General features: G+C 39.3%; 2 protein-coding genes across 11 annotated transcripts in view; one reads left to right on the top strand and one right to left on the bottom strand.

Annotated features, from left to right (window-relative positions):
- The window catches only part of TEX10 (testis expressed 10), a 55814-nt gene extending 50713 nt beyond the window's left edge, over positions 1-5101 (top strand). For all 4 annotated transcript variants that reach the window (XM_048289185.1, XM_048289189.1, XM_048289186.1 and 1 more), the window contains 4 exons: positions 273-353; positions 2810-2991; positions 3969-4179; positions 4865-5101. In XM_048289185.1, coding sequence (XP_048145142.1) covers positions 273-353; positions 2810-2991; positions 3969-4179; positions 4865-4978 — 588 coding nt within the window. In that variant the 3' untranslated portion in view covers positions 4979-5101. The remainder of the gene's footprint in view (positions 1-272; positions 354-2809; positions 2992-3968; positions 4180-4864) is intronic.
- Positions 5102-5327: 226 nt separating this feature from the next.
- The window catches only part of INVS (inversin), an 85094-nt gene continuing 70358 nt past the window's right edge, over positions 5328-20063 (bottom strand). For 5 of the 7 annotated variants that reach the window (XM_048289180.1, XM_048289178.1, XM_048289181.1 and 2 more), the window contains 5 exons: positions 15817-16118; positions 13707-14514; positions 9450-9682; positions 8383-8463; positions 5328-6216 (listed from right to left, as the gene is read on the bottom strand). In XM_048289180.1, coding sequence (XP_048145137.1) covers positions 6101-6216; positions 8383-8463; positions 9450-9682; positions 13707-14514; positions 15817-16118 — 1540 coding nt within the window. In that variant the 3' untranslated portion in view covers positions 5328-6100. The remainder of the gene's footprint in view (positions 6217-8382; positions 8464-9449; positions 9683-13706; positions 14515-15816; positions 16119-20063) is intronic. The other 2 variants (XM_048289179.1, XM_048289184.1) reach the window with 2 other exon arrangements.

Genomic DNA, 20063 nt, shown 5'->3' on the forward strand with positions numbered 1-20063 from the left:
GACTTGAAAACTTTTGGCCTTCTATTACACAGATAAAATGCAGAGACCCTTTCCCAAAAAACCTAATGGTGTAGACCATCATCTCTTTAAGCACTGAGCAATTTATGTTGGCAACGCTAGTCTTACACACTGTAAAGAATCAGTACTTTGAGACAAAATTGCTATGTGTTCCTGTAGGTACTTTGGATTTAGGTTTGTCAGCAAAGTATGACAGTGAGTGATTGCTGGTTGCATTTGGAGTGCTTAAATATAACTTTGTTTTATTAAAACAGGTGATCTGTCACAGCTTGTCCACTATACCTTCACAAAGTCAGTGTTTTGACATTCTCCAGACTGGCATCTGTAAATATCTGGTAGGTACCATTTTATCTTCTATGTTAAAACTTCCTTGTGATAAATTTGCTAACAGTCTCGTTAATCCCCCAATCCACTTATCCTATGTATTTCATGTATAATTTCAGCATTTGCAAAAGCTTTAAGCAAGATTTGGGTGAGTTTAAAAAATACATAACTGTTGGTAGCTAAGCTGATGAGTAATTTTGCTCAGATTTGTCAATACTTCAGCTTGTCTTCAAGGCAGTTTGGCCATAAATGAAACACTTCTTGGTTTGCTTTGCTTTTCAAAAGAGCGACCAGCAGATTTAAATGAGGTTTTTTACCTCATCAATATATGTAAGTATCTAAACTATGCCAAGAAGATGGAGCCAGGTTCTTTGTGGTGCTGTGCAGTAGGACAAGAGGCAATGGGCAGAAGCTGATGCTCAGGAAGCTCCACTTGAATGTGAGGAAGAAATTCTTTATTGTGTGGGTAACTGTGCCCTGGAATAGATTGTCCAGAGATGTTGTGGAGTCTTCCTCACTGGGGATACTCAAGAACTGTCTGGACACAATCCTGTGCCACGTGCTTTGGGATGACCCTGCTGGAGCAGGGAGGTTGGACCAGCTGACCCACTATGGTCCCTCCCAACCTGACCCATTCTTTGGGTTTTACAGCCTGTCTTCTAATCCTGAACATGCCTGAGCTGAGGATGGGGATGGCAAAGCCAGAGCTGGGTAACAGAGGGGTCAGGGACAGAATTTGCAGTTACCTGTGCTGCTGCCTGATGAGAGGGAGGACCACAGGGTCTGCCTCTGCCCTCCTGTCAGGGTGGTTCTGTGACCTAACAAATGTCTGCAATTCCCTGTATGGGGCCATACTGAGAAGTTACTAGACCAAAGCTTCCATAGAGGGAGTAGCTTACCTATAACCATAGTCTGGATTTTTGGGGGTGGGTGTTGACTTAAATCAGCTTTTGAAAAGGCTTATATGTTCTAGTGCCCTGTCCCTTTGAGAGCAAACAGTTAAGTGGATTTTTAAGGTTGGCAAGGCTGCTGCCCAAGGTCTCCAACTTGCTGCTTCACAGGGAGCAAAGGCACCATGGAGGCAACATCCTATATGGGAACTTATCTGAGCAGCCTCATCTACTGGATTTGTATAAATTGAAATGTCTCTGTTCACATTAACTTCTAGACTGCTCACCAGCACATTCCATCAGTAGTGTTGGCTCAGGTCTTCAGGATGGTTCTTTATATTCATCTAGACCGATGCCATTATTTCTTATTTATGGTTGATCAGGAAGATCATTATTGGTTTTTATTGTTTGGTGCCTCAGTATCCTGTAGTATTCAGCAGGGTTGTGGTGACAGCTGCAGTCCCACCTTCTGTCAGGCAGGACCATCATCATCATCCTCCTGCCTGTGCACCTGACTGGAACAGGGTCAGCCTGGGACAGTGACCTGTGCTCATGGCCTTGAAATACACCCAGTGTCTTAGGCTGGAAGGATTTAAAAGTTTCAGCCTGTAGTTGTTCTGTATGTCTTACCTCTCACAAGTAATGGTATGAATGAAATACATTTCACATTTCTGTAGCTTGTACTTTATTGATCTTATCTCTAAACATTTCTAAAAGAAACAGCTGACCTTGTTAAGTGAACCAACTCCCTCTGTCAGCTTGAAACAGTGTGTTTGCAGGTGAGCAAATCAGACTATTCTCAAACTCCTTAAATAGTTTTTTAAAGGTAAATGGTGCCACACTAGCAGTGCATGATGTTTTTATGGCTTTACAAGACAAAAATCTAGGGTACTTATTCCACAGTACTTCAAAATTTAAACTGCTTCCTAATTCACTGCCTCTACACAAAAAAGAATTTTTTCTAAATTATTTATCGTGCCTATAAAACCCTTGCTCAAGATGTTGTTCTCTCTTTAACAACAGCAGAGCATCACCCCACTTTGGGCTCACCACATACTTCATTAGCTTTGCTTCACCTCGGTTCATAAAGCTCCTGTTGGGCTTCAAAGGAGACTCACCCTGGTGACAATCCAGTAGAGGCTTTCCTTTCTGTAGCATAAATCAGAGTTTCCTTCTACTTCAGTGACTGCTCACTGCCATTTCAAGACTGGAAAGGCCTTCCCAGTCCCATGATAGATGCTTAAAAGGAAAGATCTGTTCTGCCCAGAAGATTGATTGTGCCTGCACTGTCATTCAGAGCAAGGCTCAAAGCAGTGCTGTGTTTTTCAGATATGTTTGAGATGAGTGTTTGTTTAGAAGGGATGAAATGAAGATGTCAATTTAACCTTCTGCTGGTATGGGTGGCAGTTTATTGGGAAAGTAGGGATTTGAAAAAATGCAGTGGTCTGTAGAGTTTGATCAGAAGCAAAGTAATACATGTCACCATAGGAAAGCTCTAGGTTTGCTTGTATCCCAGCAAAAAATCTTCTGTATAAAGTGATGAACTTGGGTTGTTTTTTTGTCTTGTTTTAATACAGGTTGGATTGGTTGTAATACCTGATAGCACAGCTGGATCTGTTCTATGTGCCATAAATAAGCTTTTGGATCAAGCCTGCATCATAAGTGAAAACCTGCACAGGTTCTTGGCCTCCTGTTGTTACAGTCTTCTGTACTTTCTGCTAACTATAGACAGAGAAGATGCAGAACATCTACAGAAAAGGTAAAGCTGCTCTTCTTACCATCTTGTCTCTGTCTTTGCAGCCACAAATATTTAGAGATGTGACATGACAGGGTACCTCCACACACATACAGTTTATTTTCCTGTCTCTCTGCTTACTTCAAATCACTATGTAGACTTAAGAAAAACATCTGCAAAGTTACCAGGAATTACTTAAAACAGTAACTGAAGAAGGTTTAATTTAAAATTGTTCTACTTGGATGTCAAAACCATCCTGATTTTGTAAAGTTGGATATTTATACCTTAATCTTTAACCTTAGCTTCATTAGATACATTGAAAAGCACCATGCAAAGAATTTGGCTTTATGAGTAGGTATTCTTAACTGATCTGATGTTTCAGTTTTAACAAAACTTCTCAGGCATCATTACATAGATACATTACATAGATATTTTAAATCCATTTGATTTAAAAAACCAAAAAGCTACAGATAACGGATTCAAATAAATTCACCTGAAATGCAGAAATGTCTTTAAAGAGGTCAAACTTTTCCATACACAGAAAAGTTGTTAAAAGCTTCCTGAAAATTTACTTAAAGCCCAAGTCCTCCTCCTCTTACTGTATTTAATGACTTGCATATCACAAGGAGATGAGTCCATTATTTAATTTCTTATGAATCTTAAACAAAGATTCAGGTGTACCGGAAAAATGACTGAACCAAAAACCTCTTTGCAGCTGTTATCAAGCAGAAATTGCACTGCATGAGAGGTTCAGCAATATTTGTAGCTTCCAGGGCAGGGCCTTTATTTTTTTCCAGTGCTGTACAAAATTTTGGAATATTTTCAACTTTGGCATTTTCTGGTGCAAATTTTCTGCTTTGCCTCTAATTATGGTGAATGCAGCTGGTGTGATTGAATCCACAGAAGCAGGTTTCCTTGTACAGCCATGCAGCCAGTTCACAGAAGCACCCTTGAAAAGTGTGTCCTCTATGATTTCAGTCTTGATTATCTTCTCCTCTCAGGGATATGCTGTGGGGATCATGCATTTCTGCATTAGCACTCCTGCCACGGTTACTGAGGCTGATGCTGCAGAGCCTGCAAGTGAGCAGGATCTGTCGGGAAGAGCTGCCCATTGTTGCTCAGTTGCTTCGCTTACTAATGCAGCATGGGCAGCTCAGGAACCACATGATCACAAATGAGTTTCTGGTGCAACAGATCATCAAGGACATCATGGTATGAAACTTGTTTCCCAGAGACTACATGTATGTCATGTTTATTTTTAAAAATTAATTCAAACGTTGAAGAAGAGCCATTTTAAAATGATGGTGGTGAAAGCAGATATAAGACATTATGGTGAGGTTCTCTAACCTGCAGGTTAGGAGGGGGCTGTTTTCCTTTAGTGTTGAAAATGTCACAACCAATGCTTGTGGTGTTCCTTTGTGGGTGGGTTGTGCTTGTTGTTGTTGGGTTTTGTAAGCCACCTACAAATCCTGAGAAGAGGGAATTCCTGGGCTGTGGGCTGTGCTGGTCTCTTGGTAGCAGTTCTCCTTAGACTGGGTTGGGGAGCTCTCCTGCACTGGTAGAACCATGCTCATTTGCATTTTAATTGCCTATAAATTGCAGAATTGGAAAGTAAGTGAGCCACTCTAATTAAGAGTAAGGAAAGCACATCTGGTGTAACTCACACACTTGGTAATGTAATGACTTGGTGTACCCAGTTGTAACACTTTATTATTTGGGCTCTAACAGACACAGCGTGTGGAAATGTGTAAAAGAGAGGAACAATGTCACTGTGTGCAGGGGAACAGGGCTGTCTTGTACCTTTAACAGTGCACCTGATTACCTGTAAAAACAAAGCCAAGTTTTGCAAGTGCTGTTGGGGAAATTGAGTTTTACCTTTTGTCCTCCTTCTTCCTAGACACTGAAGAGTGGTGAAGTGCAGGAGCAGTGGCTCACAGACCTCCATTACTGTTTCAACATCTACCTTGCCTCTCATCCCCAGACACCTGGCCCTATAAACACAGTATATTGAAGAGGTCGAATTGCATTTATTGTAAAGCATTTACTTCTATTTAGTTTTGAATGGAAGATGTTGGAACAAAGCTTGTCAATTTTTTTGTAAGTGAAACAATAAAAATTTTACAGAGAACTGCAATACTTCTATTGCCTTTTTTTCAAGCAAGTAGATGTTACTGGAAGGTGTTTTACTAAAATGTTGTGACTACAGTGAGGGGTGTTAAAGAAAATCCAGTCCTTGATGCTGAAGAGCTTGCAGAGAAACAGACTTAAATTGACTCTGCTCATCTATTATTTTGAAGCATCACATTATTTTAAAAAGAATTGTGTAGTATCAAGTAGAAAAAAAATAGAAAACAATATGCTTTAGAGTAACATTTTTTATTTTTTGCTGAGTTCATATTTTTAAATACTTTGTGCAAGGTAAATACTGTACACTGTGGCAGCTCCAAAGCTATTAAAAGAACCGTTTTTCCCTAGAATAGCATCTTTTTTTGCTTCTCTATTTCATGCACATAGAAAAATAGTTTTTAAAAAAAATCAGTGATAATTTCAAAGGGTAGAAAACGCAGCCCTAATAGTTTCCATAGGTTGTGAAAGCAATTTCTTTAGTGAGTGTTCTTTGTAAACATGTCTGCATTTCCTTCCAAATCCATAGTTAGCTAAGGAACAATTGTTTCTTTAGTAGAGAAGTGGAGAACAAAGGCTATTCTTCCATTCCTGCTTGGATTTCAAAATTAATTTAATGAATTTGATGTAAAATTGAACATTTGTCTCTCAGAAATGTAACATCTTTAGTACAGTTTCCCTCTTCTTTGAGGAGAAAATTCCTACTTTTTGCAATGGAGAGCTTTGATAGCCCCTGCAACATTATTGCAATACTAGGCTTAGTGCTTCATCTTCTGTCTTCAAATGCAATTCAGATTTCATCCTGTGTTGGTAAAGAAATTAACAGTTGCATTTAAAAACCAGTTTGTACACAAAATTGAGTCCAGCTCCTTAGAAGTCTGCTTGGTCTGTAATGCTGTGATAATACAAAACTGCAAATGTTGTAGTTTAATACATCATAGATGGCTTATACATTGTGAAAGATAACAGTTGTACTGGAATGGATTTTAAATTCCAAACATGGTCTTGCTTAATGCTTGAGTCTTGCATTTTTTGGTTTTGCAGCAGTGGTTGGTCTCATGTTGTATGAATATTGCCTTGATTTTCCCATGTTCTCCAGCAAATTAACACACTGTAGGTTGCTTACTGTAAAAGAACAAAATAGTTTTGATGAGTAACTAGTGGGTGAAAAGAGGCTTCATCTACACTGTGTTCTAGATTTCATAAGCAGCAAATCCCCTGGGCACAGAATATGCTTTTTTCTTGGCATCTCACTGCTGATTGTCTCTCAATAGAGTTTGGTTTCTGTGGCACTGGGTACAGCTTGTATGGAACATTGATGCTGCTGCTGTGTGTGTGGGACTTCAGCAGCCTCTCATGGTGCAGCTTAACTCAAGATTTACCCCCATAAATTAATGAAGGATTCCAGACTAACACAACACTCTTGGCTGAATTTGCTGAAGAGTAGAAAGAGATTGTGTTGAGCAATGTTTAGCAACATGAGGTAGGCATTGGGCCTGTTCTAGAAAGTCAGGGAAACTAGTCCAGGGCTAAAGTGAGTGCTCTAAATTGTTAGAAAGCAAGAATGAATGTCAGCTGACCCTTCCCAGTTGAGTCTGGGTGAATGTCTGGGCTCATGCAATGTTTTTTTATTTCCTGTAATGTGCTACAAATAACATGCATGTTTTCCTTTCCCAGTTTTGTAAAGATTAGCTGCAAACATTTCAGTGCTTTTATCCCATTCTACCCAGGGTCATCCCAAGTGCAAATCCAAGTGTTTCATTGAGGGTGTGAATTCAGCACATATTAAGGACATATTCTAATGCCAAGAGTTGCAAAACCTGCTCCTTTGCAACTCTGAACACACTTTAATGTCCACAGTGAAACAAAGAACTATGCTGGTTCTGCTGCAGAGCACCTCTCTAAGTGCCACTTGCTGAATTGACAAAGGTAATCTATTCAATTTAAAAAATACTAGAAAAGGAACAAATCTCAGGTTCTGAAATGTTTTAATGACAACAATCTTAAAGGGCCTATTTGCCAGAATATTCCAAAGCACCTACCCCATGTGTATATCCCATCCCTTTTGTACCTGTCACCTTCTGCCTGCCTTACTGAACATTTCCTTTGAACACCTGCATATCCCCTCTTCCATAGTGTTTGCCTGAGTTGGGTGTCAGTCCCTGCTACAGATTTGTCACTGCACGCGTCTTCCATAAGCTCTATGAACATTAAAGCTCGGGCTGACAGTCAGCCTTCACCTTCCCAAATGTACCTTCTGCAAGGGAAGAATCAAACTGAACAGTCTATTCTGACCTACTCCAGGCACCTACGTCAGAAACGGAGTATCTGGCATTAGCCACTGACAGCTCTGAACTTTTCCAACAAACGTAATGTTGTCATGCACAAAGGCAGGCAGATGAAAAACATGTTATTGTCTTTTAAGTAAGGGCTAAAGTTCCCTGAGCTCCTATTAGGTGAATAAAAGTAGGTAGTGTTCTAAAGGAACTGGGCAGAGTTCCTATCACTAACCTATTCGTCACCAAGTTATGAAAGCAAAGGCCACTCCAGCCTCAAGAGAAAGCCTTTTTACTTCAGAAGACAGGGAGATCTGTTGTCCTGTAAAGTTAAACGAAAAGAGCTAAAAGCTCTTTTAAAATTTAGATCCATATCTGCATGAAGAGGTGGCAATCAAACACCTGTCTGGGTATGCCTCTTAATTAAAACAGTTCTCAGACAGTGAAAGAAAAAGGCCTCTGTCTCTTCGTGAGGCAGCAACTCACCTACAGTTCTAACAAACTCAAGGACAGGTCCACTGTCAGATTTCCTTCTGACTTTGGAGTTGTGTTAAACTACTTGGAAAATGTATTTTACATCCCTTTGCAAACTACCTGAACTCAACTCCTTGAAGCAGTTGCTGTGTTCCCATCTAGCTGTGGCCTGTCTGACCAAGGTGTAGCACAGCCCGGAACACCAAATGCCCAGCGGGGCACTAAACCTTCACGTGGTGAAGCACCAACATTACCACAGCTCCCAACCCCAAGTAAGTGCATAAGACACTTTAAAAAGTGTGAAAAATGACATTTAATAAAGAAGTTTTTCATCTAAATGACTCAACATAAGGATAGAAGTGCAGTGCTCAATTAAGCCCAAAAGTGAAAGAAGGAGCGTGCAATCACAACAGTTCGGCAGTAGTTACATATTTTGATAAGAGAGCCCAGTCCTTGAGAACATTGTTTTCTTATCTAAGAAGAAACCAACCTCATGTATATAAACATCAAATTAAGCATTCTTAAAATGGATGTGTCCTACCTGAGACCAGCTGCACATCAGAAAGTTTCAGCTTAGAAGGAGGTCTTGTTGACTGACACACTTTGCCTTCCTGAGAACGTCCTTTAACAAACAATGTGAACATCTCTCTGTTTATCACATAAACATGTGATGATATATACCTACAATCTATTTCAGTGAGCTACAGCATTATTTTATCCTAAAAATTACTCTCATTTATTATGGAGAAACTCATGAGACACTGTATGACAGAAAATTGTGACAACCACAACTGAAATTTAACTACAGTTAAAATACATCTTGCAGTTGCTATTAAAAAAAAAAAAAAAAGGAAAATAAATCTATTAGCTTTATTTTTTTTACCCTTTTTGGGTCTAAGCTACAGAGCCATGATAGAAGTGACTCACCACCTGTTAAAGTACCTATAGTTAGCATATCCTTACTTCATCAGTGATCCACATTGTACAGGAACTTGGGGTCTAGAAGCAATACTTTTCCTCTGCCTTTTCTTGAAGATGCATTCCTTTGCACATGCACATTCAGGCACAGTGAAAAGCAGTGCAGAATTTTATAAAAGACAATCTTGCTCTTTCCATAAAGACCACATATCTTCATACAGGAGGGTTATCAACAGGGAATATACTCTTCAAATGAAATATTTTTAAAACAGTACAAAACCAAAAAAAAATGTTTTGAACAAGGCTTTAAAAAACCAAACCATGATCCAGATAGCCACTCTGCATGGATACAGCCAGCTATCCCCAGCTTAACTGCTCTGTTCTCTTTCCACATTGATATATGTGAGCAGCTCTGGCAACGGAATTAGTTGATTGCTCAAGACCTGTGCTGAAACAATGCTGTGTGGGGATTCAAACAGCTTTAGCAGGAGCCATTTTAAATCACAGAGTTGTTTGGCTTTTTTAACCTGATACAAAAATACAGTTGCCCAGAACACCTGAGATTCAGACTAATTTTTATAAATAGTTGAAATCCTTAATAATTAGGTAAGAAGTGCATAGATGAATGCACTCTGTTGTAAAAATAAAAGCATGGTTATTTAAAATAAATTATAGTGAAGAGAAAATTACCATAGATCTGCTTTAGGATGGACTGCTTGCTGGTTTTTATGGCTGAGCTGGTTTTGTTTACGGATTTCAGATTTTTACATGAAGGAACTGATTTCAGAGGGCTATGGTTCAGCTGTTTCTTCCAAGCAACCTGAATGAAGAAGGCAGCTGCCTCTTGTCTCCATTTGTCTTCATCTTCCTTGCACTGCCGCTTAGCACTAAGGAGCTGAAACAACTCCTGTCTTAGCTGGTAACTAGAGAGCAGAAAAGAGAAGAGCACTTGTTTTAGGTGACCTGTTTTAACTTCCGTGCTTTCCACGCATCAGTTCACATGGTGGATTACATGAGTAACTGGGAAAACAGAACTCCCACTGATGTGCTAAGTCACTTGGATGAGAAATATTTGTTCAGAAGAAAAAGTAGGAGCTGGGTTCAATTTTGGATGCATCCATTATTTCACACAGTTAGTAAAGATCTGGTGTTACAGGTGTCAAGAGGTACAGTGCTTCAACATCAGCTTATCAGCTGCTTTATAAATAGAAAATCATCAGAAGACAAAACTATACATATTTATGATAACAGTATAATCAATACTGCTTCCTCATTTTCACTATATTCACAGCTTAGTAACACCAAACTTTCTCATATGCTCATGTCCTCAGTCAATCAGTGCAAGAGACAAACCAAATCTACCTCCTGTGGGTTCAACTGCACATTTCCTCTGCAGAAAATTGAGCTGCTCACTCCTCCTTCTGAAGATGCTCCCCTCACCTTGTTTTCAGCAATCTGCGGGTTTTTCCCTTCCCTTCAAAGGCTCCCTGTCTTTTGACCCAACCTTGCCTCAGCTGCTTTGATCTTACACACAGTCACAGCCCTCTGCGAGTGGCAGCAGCAGATTATCTGTCCCTCACACTCCGGTGGCAAATGGCACCAGCAGCAGGGAGTTGTTTGGGGTTTTTTTTCCACTTGAATCGGAGGTAAGTATTCAATCGGATATTGGCGGTTCACACTCACAAGTCAATTAACTGGCTTAGCAATTAACTCTGAATCCTCCCAGAACAAGCCTGTCACAAATGAGCATTGAGTAACACTTGTAAAATATTAATTATAAGTGTTTGGTAAGAGGCCAAAACACATTGATTGTCATCCCCTCTGGCATTCAGAAAAGCTTCCACTGGATGCCCCAGTAAAGCGAAGGAGGAAGGAGAGAGAAAGAGGCGATTTTTATTGTTGTTCCCTCTGCAACAAGTTCTAAATTAAAACAAAAGACAACAAGCCAGATACAAATTGTTTAAATATATGTTCTAAGCCAATGAACTATATAATTCAAACAAAGCAACAGTCATATACAAAAAATGAGTACATAAAAGCACGATAGAATGCCAAAGGGGGATGATATGCTCCGTTACAGCTCGAATAACTTTAAACTTCCAATAAGCTTAGTAAATTACCTCTGTGAAATTTGCTGGGTGAGACAAATCTATTTAATCTTAATTTAATGAAGCTTCACAATTCAGGCATGTACCATTATGCAGCTCATTAAAGTACATAACAAATGCAGGCAGCAACTGCATCTGGCCAGGGCCTTCAAGTTGTGAAGCATGGTATGAATTCAGAACTGGAGTATTATTGAGAGACAGAGGAAAAAATATGATCCAGTTTTCTTGAATAACATGTCACTTTTAACTTTTCAAGGGGTAAGAGGAAAAGAAAGTGCAGGAACACAGTTACAGTGACTTGTTAACATAACTTGAGCTAAGGATGGGTTAAGTGCATACTTAACTGCAGAAAAAACCATTTGGGGAACTGTTTTATACTCGAGCAGAAAAGAATACTAAGCTACTCTCTTGGAATTCAGTAATTACTGCCAGCTGCCTTTGCTGATATGTGAAATGACCCATTCACAGTCACTCCACCTTTGCACCCAGCTGTGACTTCATGTTTGTAGAGAACTTCTGGTAGTTTTTAGCAACAAGAAAACAACTGTGAGGTTCTGACACTCAGGAGAGGTAAGCAGTTATCTGTAGATTGTTTTAATTCATTATTTTAATTCAGCTCTCTCGTAACACATCATTCTGATCCTAGTGAGAAAAAAAGGGAATGGGACCAAGTCTGATACAATATGAATCTGACATGGTGCTTTAAAATACCTGATGCTTAGTCAACAAAACTACTGCGCCTAAAAGAAAAGTGGAATATCCATGTGCAGAACAACAAAGCTGGCAAGTGGTGTTCTCACTCATTGTTACAGAGGCTCTAATCTTAAAAACTACTGCTGGCCAAAGTATGCACACAGAAATAATATATTAAAAAAATACAGCTTGACTCCAGTGGGAGAACAACAGCGACGACAACCAACTTATTCCAGCTTCTGTTGACTCCCTGTGGGCCCTGGAGCATGGTACAGGCCCCGGTGCCCCCCATGAGAGAACACAGACACAGAATCTGTAAGCCTCAACAAGCAGGATAAGCAATTAACCTTTGGCAAGCCACACACCTTAGAATACACTTTTGAGGAGTACATTTATAAAGTTCGCAGATTTGGGAATTGAAACATTCTCCTGAGAATGGCAAGTTTGATACACTTAAGTAGACCAGTACCACTCTGCTGTTGTGTTTGCCTTCAATAAATAAATCAGGAATATAAAATTTGCAGAGTGAGACAAATACATTTAATTCTAATTTAGAGAAATTCCAGAACTCAAGCACGTACTTCTACATGTTTCTAATGTAGAATTACACAGAATTAACAGTGTATAATTTTATTGCTGTCTACAAGTACATGCTATTTACCAGAGCAAGTTTGGACCAAAAGAAAACACAGGACTGTGGAAGAACTGCCAAACTAATCTCTCCTGCAGTCCTGCAGAATTTATGATCTTTGTTAGTGTTCTATGAGTTCTTGCAAAGAGAAAAAATATATTTATTTTTCACTATTAAGTATTTAAATAACAGATGTAATTTAAACAATCTTTAATTCCCACAAGTTCCAAAATGCTAAGTGTTAGTAAGTGCATGCACTTCTTGGAGAGATTGCACACCATCCCTGTTTCAGCAGTATAGAAAGGCCTATCAGAATCTTCAGAGAGTCAGAAGTGCAAATGGAATGCAGATTTTCATGCAGGTAAGTCAGCTTAATGCAAGACTTTGGATCCCAGTTCTTGTGAGGAAATTTGCACAAGCACTCACTACACATTGCTCTGCTTTGTCTTAAAGCCATGGCACGTGCCTACTCCTGACTGCCTTTAGCTTTTGGTATCTAAAGGATTTGAACACATAAGACAAGAGCTTGGGATCTACATCAGAAAAGAAGGCCAAGGAGCACCCAGCTGCTTGCACAGTGAGTGGGAACAGCAGAGAGGGCAGAACTGGTAGAACCCTGGGAGAACAATGGCTGCTTTGCTATGCAGTTCAGAGTGGGTATGAGGAATATGGCATGGAATCACAGTGCCACAGCGTGGTTTGGGTTGGAAGGGATTTTTAAAGACCATCTCCTCTACCCTCCCTGCCATGGCCAGGGACATCTTCAACTCAGAGTTCCTCAGAGAAACTGTTAAATGAGTGAGAGACCTGGAAAGAATATTAGTAAACATCAGCAATTTATAGGTTTCTGCACCCAATAAAAATCAAAGAAAGTTTAAATAAAAACAAGAAATAAGAAGAGTGTGCTTCCCCTACAGCCATACTCTTCATGCCTATTTTGGTAAGAAATTAAATATTAAGGAGCATGTACTTTTAGAATGATTGCATTTCTGAGGTTGAAACTCACAAATTCATGAAAGCGGGATAATGCTGTGGAAAGCAAACACTGGGACATATCTCTCTCTTCTGTACAGCAGTTGTTCCTGCTTAATCAAGGTATTCAAGCTAGCTTCAAGTTTTGGCAATGAACACTCAAAGCTTCCAAACATCCCGTGGTTTGGTTATCTGGTTAAAAGTCAGGTCAGAGCACAATTTCACATGTGTCACTGAACTCCAGGCTTAGGCAAATCCTGATTCACAGTCTAAAGAAATATCAGTGCTTGAAATAGAAGTTTAACAATTTCTCTGAGTATTAAAAGTCATCACTTACCTTGCACTTTTTATGAACTGACTGATGTAACTCTAGGCAACTGGAACCCACTTCCCCTTGTGTGGAGAAAGATTATTAACTTCCTCGTTTAGCACTGGCAACATTGTAAGCAAAAGGCCCAAATAAAGGACGTTTCCAACAGGCCTAGTTTAATTGACATCTACTTGTATCTCACTCTTCTCTAGCTACTGAAACAGTAATCTTACCTTCTCCACGTCCTCTGTATGACTGTGGCAGCATAGTTCTTCTTCCGAAACAGCTCTTTTCTTTTTCTTTCTTTTTCTATGATCTGCATTCGAATCTCTAAAGGGATTAGTTCAATATTTGTACTTTGCCATGGAACAGAACACAATTGATCATCTGCATTCCTGGATCCAATTATGCCTGTTTTTTCCAAGTTCAAACTGTGATCAGAAGCAGAACATGTTACTGGGTTTCTTGGCACAGTCCTGGTAGGTTCTGCCTCAGCAGACAATAATGAGGAGGCCTTTTTTTCTATTTCATTGTTTCCCACTTTGACAGTTTGTTCTACAGCGTGCAGGCTGTCATTTCTGGTGCTTACAAATACTGTTTTGGCACTTCCTGGTCTACTAGAACCAGCTGGTGAACATCTCTTATCATTTACCTCCTTATTTCTGGGTTTCTGCTGGTGCCTTTTGCCTTTGAAAGAAGCTTCACCCAGCTTTGAGTTTTGCGCTGTTCCACCGGTACAAGCGGCATCGCAGAAGAACACAGCCCTTCCCTCACTGTGGTCCCTCTTGCCAGAGGGAGGCTGACTTGAATCCCTTTGCTTTTCCCCAGCACAGGCAGTCCTACAGGCAGAAGCAGGAAGCCTCCTGCTCCTCCGAGCACAGGCACCCGTTGTGTCAACAGCATGTTCCTTGTGCTTTTCTCCGTCCACTTCTGCAGCAGGTGCAACCTGATGTTTCACTTCAACTTTTGTTCCCTCGTTGGCTTTGTCACAATGGAAATGGACACAACTTGACTTGCTTTTGATGTGTTTCCTCAATGAATCTTTAGACAGAGAATTGGAAAACAATGTTCAGTCTCTGATCCAGCAAAACATAGTTTATGTCTCTGATTTTTTTGCTCAGTTACCTTTGAGGCACACTAGGATTCACTTAAATGAACAAAAAAAATGCAAGCAGGAAGAATCAGAAGAGGACATGATTGCCTGTCACAGTAGAGTCCCAAACTCTTTCATTTGCTCAATGTTTTACAAATGGTTTTCTTTCTAACATTACATTTGAGTTAGATGCCTGAAAAGCTCCTGCTCTATCCATCCTGTATCCTGGCACAGGATAACCCACTGACCCAGGAAACCCAAAGCACTTGGCTTCTCAGTACTTCCCTTGACATCCTGAATGAAACTATGAAGTCCTTCCTATTTCTCCCTTGCTGCTGTGTGATCACTGCTTCTAAACACTCTGGTGAGGGTGACTCGAAAGCCAGACTGCAGTGCAAAACTGAAAATTCCCCATCTTCCATCCACCTTCCATTCTGCTTGAAAATTAATGAGAGTGAGAAAATAGACCAGACAGGATGAAATGTAACAGACAGAATGTTACAGGGTAGGTATCAAGGGAAAAAGAAAAGAAAGAGATCTTTGATATACTGGCATTCCAGAAAATCATCTGGATCATCCAGAACCTGGTGAAACGATGCTTTACAGGATACCCTTTTGACTGGATAACCAGATCAGAAAACACCCAACAACTGAATCATAGTTTTCATAGCCCAAAGGGTCTAAATTTATATTTAATTCCAATAAAATGACCAATGAAGTCCAATAAAGAAGATTGATTAAAACACCTAATGAGAACTGACTATACAACTTCATGATTTGATCCTGGTTGCATCAACTTTCCTGGCATCACTTCAGTAACAAAAAGGGAATGCATACCTAAAAAAGGCATAGCATTCTTTCAAACACTGACAGTTTGGATTGAGCTAGAGGATAAATCTCATTTAAAAACAAGAGATACCATTTCTCCATTAACATTCTTCATGTGCACCACAGATATGTCAAATATCTTTAATCTTATTTTCTCCAAAGAGTGCAACTAATAGAACATTGCCCACAGCCTGTTTTCATATATTCTACGTATTTTTATAGACTCCATAAGACACTATACTGGTGTTTTTCACTACTTCACACAGAGTAAAAGAATGTGTATCTAACTCTACCCTGCTGCACAAATTGCTCAAGTGATGAAAGATTATGAAATCACAGCAAGACAAAATGGGTCCTATATAAAAAAAACCCCAAGAACTGGACAAAGTGGATAAACAGCGCAATTAAAAAAGATCACAAACCTTGCCTGATCTTATGACCTTCGCTCTGAGGCTCCGCTGACAGGCAGCTCTCCTTCGGGGCCCCTTTGTTGTGACCAGCTTTAGGTGAACCTCTGCTGTTTCTCCCTGGTTGGATCTGTGAAGCATTGAGGGACAGAATCCTCTTGCTCTGTGTGTCAGCTGCTTTGTTGGGTAGCTGTGGGACACTGGTGGCCTTCTCCCGATTTGCGGGATTCTGTTGTACCCAAAACTTGTTTTGTTCCATGTTCTGCATCCCTTTCTGCAGCTTGGCTTCTTTCCTCTTAGTTTCTTCTTCACGTTTCCTGCAATTATAGTCCATACCATAAGAGTTCCAAAGATTAAATCTTGGGAGCATATATCTAACTTGAACACACTCCTCTCTAAAAATCTGATGCTGCCACAACAAAACCTTGACTTGACATCTTTTTCATGAGAAAAGGACACACGTTGCACTGAAATGTCTTGGCTTGATCCAAAACAAAAACTGACTTGCAGCTACAGCCTGATGAAGGTTAAGTCCTTGTCAGACAGCTGCCCATTCAGTTTGCAGTTGTTTTAACTGATCTTAAAACACTCACTTATTGAAAACAACTAAATTTAGGGGGGTCTATAAGTATACAAAAATTAAAATTAGGATTTTTAAAAGAATCATGACACTTATAATTATGTTTGTAATTAGTAAAGAGCAATGTTTTCATGTAAGTAATAACGCAATGCACTGTATTTGAAAAGCAAAAAACTAACAAAAAACACAGTACCTTTGAAAATTATTTTTTCATACTTAAATGTGCCATAGTTAGTACAGACAATAATAAACCAACTTTGAACTAGATACTGGTACTAACTTGCTGCTATGTATTTGTCATTGGTAGATAATAAATTTTGCATATACATTACATGTCATATAAATGACAAATACTGAAAATATGAGATGTGAATTAGAAACTTGTGTGCACATAGTATGCCATTACAATGGTGACATTTGGATTTCCAAAATGAAATAAGTCACGCATCTCTTAACAGTGTAGCCATAAAAGAGAATTTTGGACAAACTTAGGAAAGGTGCATCCATTGAATAAAATTTTGCAGCCTATTTTGAAATACAGTGGGCTATCATTGCACTTTATCTTTTAAATTCTTGTTCCTACCAAGCAGAATAAACCCAATAGCACACAGCAAACGTTACATACCTACCTCCCATTGAATTTGTTTTTTGTAAATTAAGCCCTGGTTGTTGGCCAAAGTGACACCTCTCCTGTTGGACGGACAGGCGGTAAATGCCGTATCATGTAGCTGCCTGGTATTTTAACTTGCTTCCAGTGCTCCAACACAGTCTGCAGACTGTTGCCACATCACCTCCCAGCACGGCGTGTGACAGGTGAGTTATGCAGCACGCCAGCCCCAGTTCCTGTGAGTGGTGTCACTGCCAGCGCGTGTCACTGCAGCGCGAGCTGCCAGCGAGAAGCCCTAACTTTATCTGTCAGTGCTATCAACTATGCTCTGCAGAAGAAGCTGATTGAACTTTGCACCTGAAAAGCTGCTAATTGATCTAAAAAAATACACTCCTAGCAGCCTGGGATTCAGTATTCCCTCTGGCATGAAAAAAAGTGGCTAGTTTCAATTAATATTGGCATTCCACAACCGGACTATGCAGGGATGTTGGGACTGTGTACAGTATGGATCTCACTGCCATTACTGTGCCATTTGAGCTGATAAATCAGATCTTGCTATTCACAGAATAGTAATTTTCCATTCTCCACAAGAATAAGCAGCCTAGTACCAATACCCTCTATTCAGGGTATTAGAAAAGGAAGTGTGAGATGGGCTGTGTGATACACAATCAAGCCAGAGTGACCTGCACTCCTCTGATGAGCAGATCAACTCAAAACAATAACTTCAGCAACATACCAATTGTAAAGTTATTGAAATGACACAGGACCAGAAACCAAGAAGAAAAAAGTTTTTTTTTCTTTAAAGGTCTTATCTGTGTACTACTTTTTCAGATTAAACTGAAGAAAGAATAAAGGGAAGGGATTTTAAAGCTCCCTATTCATAAAGTATCATCATAATGGTCACAGTACAGCTTAGTTGAATAATAGACTCCTGAACACATAAGAACCTTGTGTTTTGCTTTATTTAATCAGAAATTCAGCCTGTATTACAAGTGAAGGATCTCTTTGAAATTAAGATTTCCAAGTTTTACTGCTGTCCAATTTGAGAGGCTAAGTTTCATGAACAAGTGAAGGAAGCAGACAAGATTCTAACTTCAGGGCTCTCAGTCATTCTTAGGAGGTTCTGGTGACTCAACAGGATCCAAATTTGGGCTCTCAAGTTAGACAGCTACAGCTCAAGAGTGGTAATAGACCTGGCAGGCCAACACTTTCCATTGTAAATGCAACACAATTTTGTCCTGAATGGTCATAAACTTGTACTTTGTTGCAAAAGTGAAAGACTGAAAACTGAGCCTTTAGCAGATGGAAAGGAACAGTTTCAGCCTCACACACACATTTGGGAAGAGACAGAGATGCTTTGAATTTTTGATTCTGCTAAAATGAATTCAACCTTTTCTATTCTGTTAAGAATAGAAACTTAAGTTTTTTATCTAGTCACTGAAGGATATTTTAAAGGAGAGTGTTTTTAAAGTTAACCTTGCAGAAAATAAACTTACTTAAAAAATCACAACTGAAAAGAGATCTCCAGGCATGATCCTACTACAGGTAGAGCTTCACCTGGACTAAAAGGAGTTGTATTTCATGTTGTATAAACAGCATCTCCTGCTACACAGCCTAGCATGATGATTATTTTCAGAAGAATGACACCACTGACTCGTGACATGTTCAGCTTCTGATCTACAATAATCTTTTAAATTGATAGTCCTTAATAAAAATGTTAAGACAACAGTTAATTTCTCTCCAGTATTCCTATGTTGACCGGTCTTCCCAAATATGTAGAGCAGTCCATTAGTTCTTACCTAACTACCTATTTTTTCCTCAGTCATTTCTCATATGTATTTTACCACCATTCAGATTTCTAATTTAGTCTTCAATGTGCTTACAATCTTCTGCATTTTGGTGCTATTTTCAAATTTAAATTTACTTTTTAAATGAAAATACACATTCATGATGGATTTATGTGAAATTCTCATCAATATACATTCCAGTTTAAAGGTGAGAAATGAGAAATTTCCCATGAGGAAGTATGAAGACTTTAGGCAAGTCTGAATGACAGCTACTGTTTCTCCATGGCCACAAAACTTGTTATTCAGACACAAAAGAAAATTGAGTTGGTTGGATGTAATTTCTTGTGAAGTGAAAAAAAACCCCACAGAACAGTTCAGTCTACTTAGCATCTCTCATGGACCAACTGTTTCTTTACTCTTCCTTTTACAATGAGTATGTTTACAATGGTTTATTGTGATACCTACCCCACATCCTTTGCCAGTTCTTCTTATTTAGCACCTCAGCTTGTTTAGCTTTATCACTGTATGTTCTTATTACAGTCAATTTTAGTAATTACATCAAATTTCCAATATGTGCTTTCCCTTTTCAGGTTGCTGAAGAGCTCATTATTTTCTCTGTTGCCACACTCTCCTATCTTTTCCCAGCATGCAGGGCTAACCACCAGTCTTTTGAAAAACCTCATAATCTACTTGTACTCTCTTGGCATGAGAACATTTTTCTAAATCTACTGAAGGCTGTTTAATTGAAGTGCTTATTTTCTTGCTGCTCTTCTCTTCCTAAATATCAGGAGCTACTTACTCACTTTCATCCATTTCCCTTTCACATCCTCATTCTCAATCAGCTTCCTCCAACTGGCTAAAATGAAAAAGAAAAGTATGGATTCAGGAGCTCATTCTGAGAAATTGAAAGGGAAGGTGAACAAATGAGGAACGAGTTCTGCAGCCCTTTCAAAATTCAATATATTGGACATTAGGTTTCCCTGAATATGTTTTAAACCCTTAGATATTATTTTCTTAAATACCTGGTTTTGCAGGAAGTAAACCAAAATCCTCGTTTTGAAGTCTGGAAGGATTTCAGGACTGGAATCTCAGGAAGTCATGGAGGCTAACATGATGCTCAAAACAGGGTCCAATTGGGTGGCTCAGCTTTTTATCCACCTTGAGAACTTTTATGGACAGAGACAATACAACCTCTTTGGGCTGTTCTACTGCTTGATTGTCCCAAGGGTGAAAGAATTTCTCTTTATTTCCAGACAAAATCTCTTGTTTCAACTTCTGTCTGTTACAA

This window comes from Corvus hawaiiensis, chromosome 30 (genome assembly GCF_020740725.1).
Source record: "Corvus hawaiiensis isolate bCorHaw1 chromosome 30, bCorHaw1.pri.cur, whole genome shotgun sequence".
Lineage (NCBI taxonomy): Eukaryota > Metazoa > Chordata > Aves > Passeriformes > Corvidae > Corvus > Corvus hawaiiensis.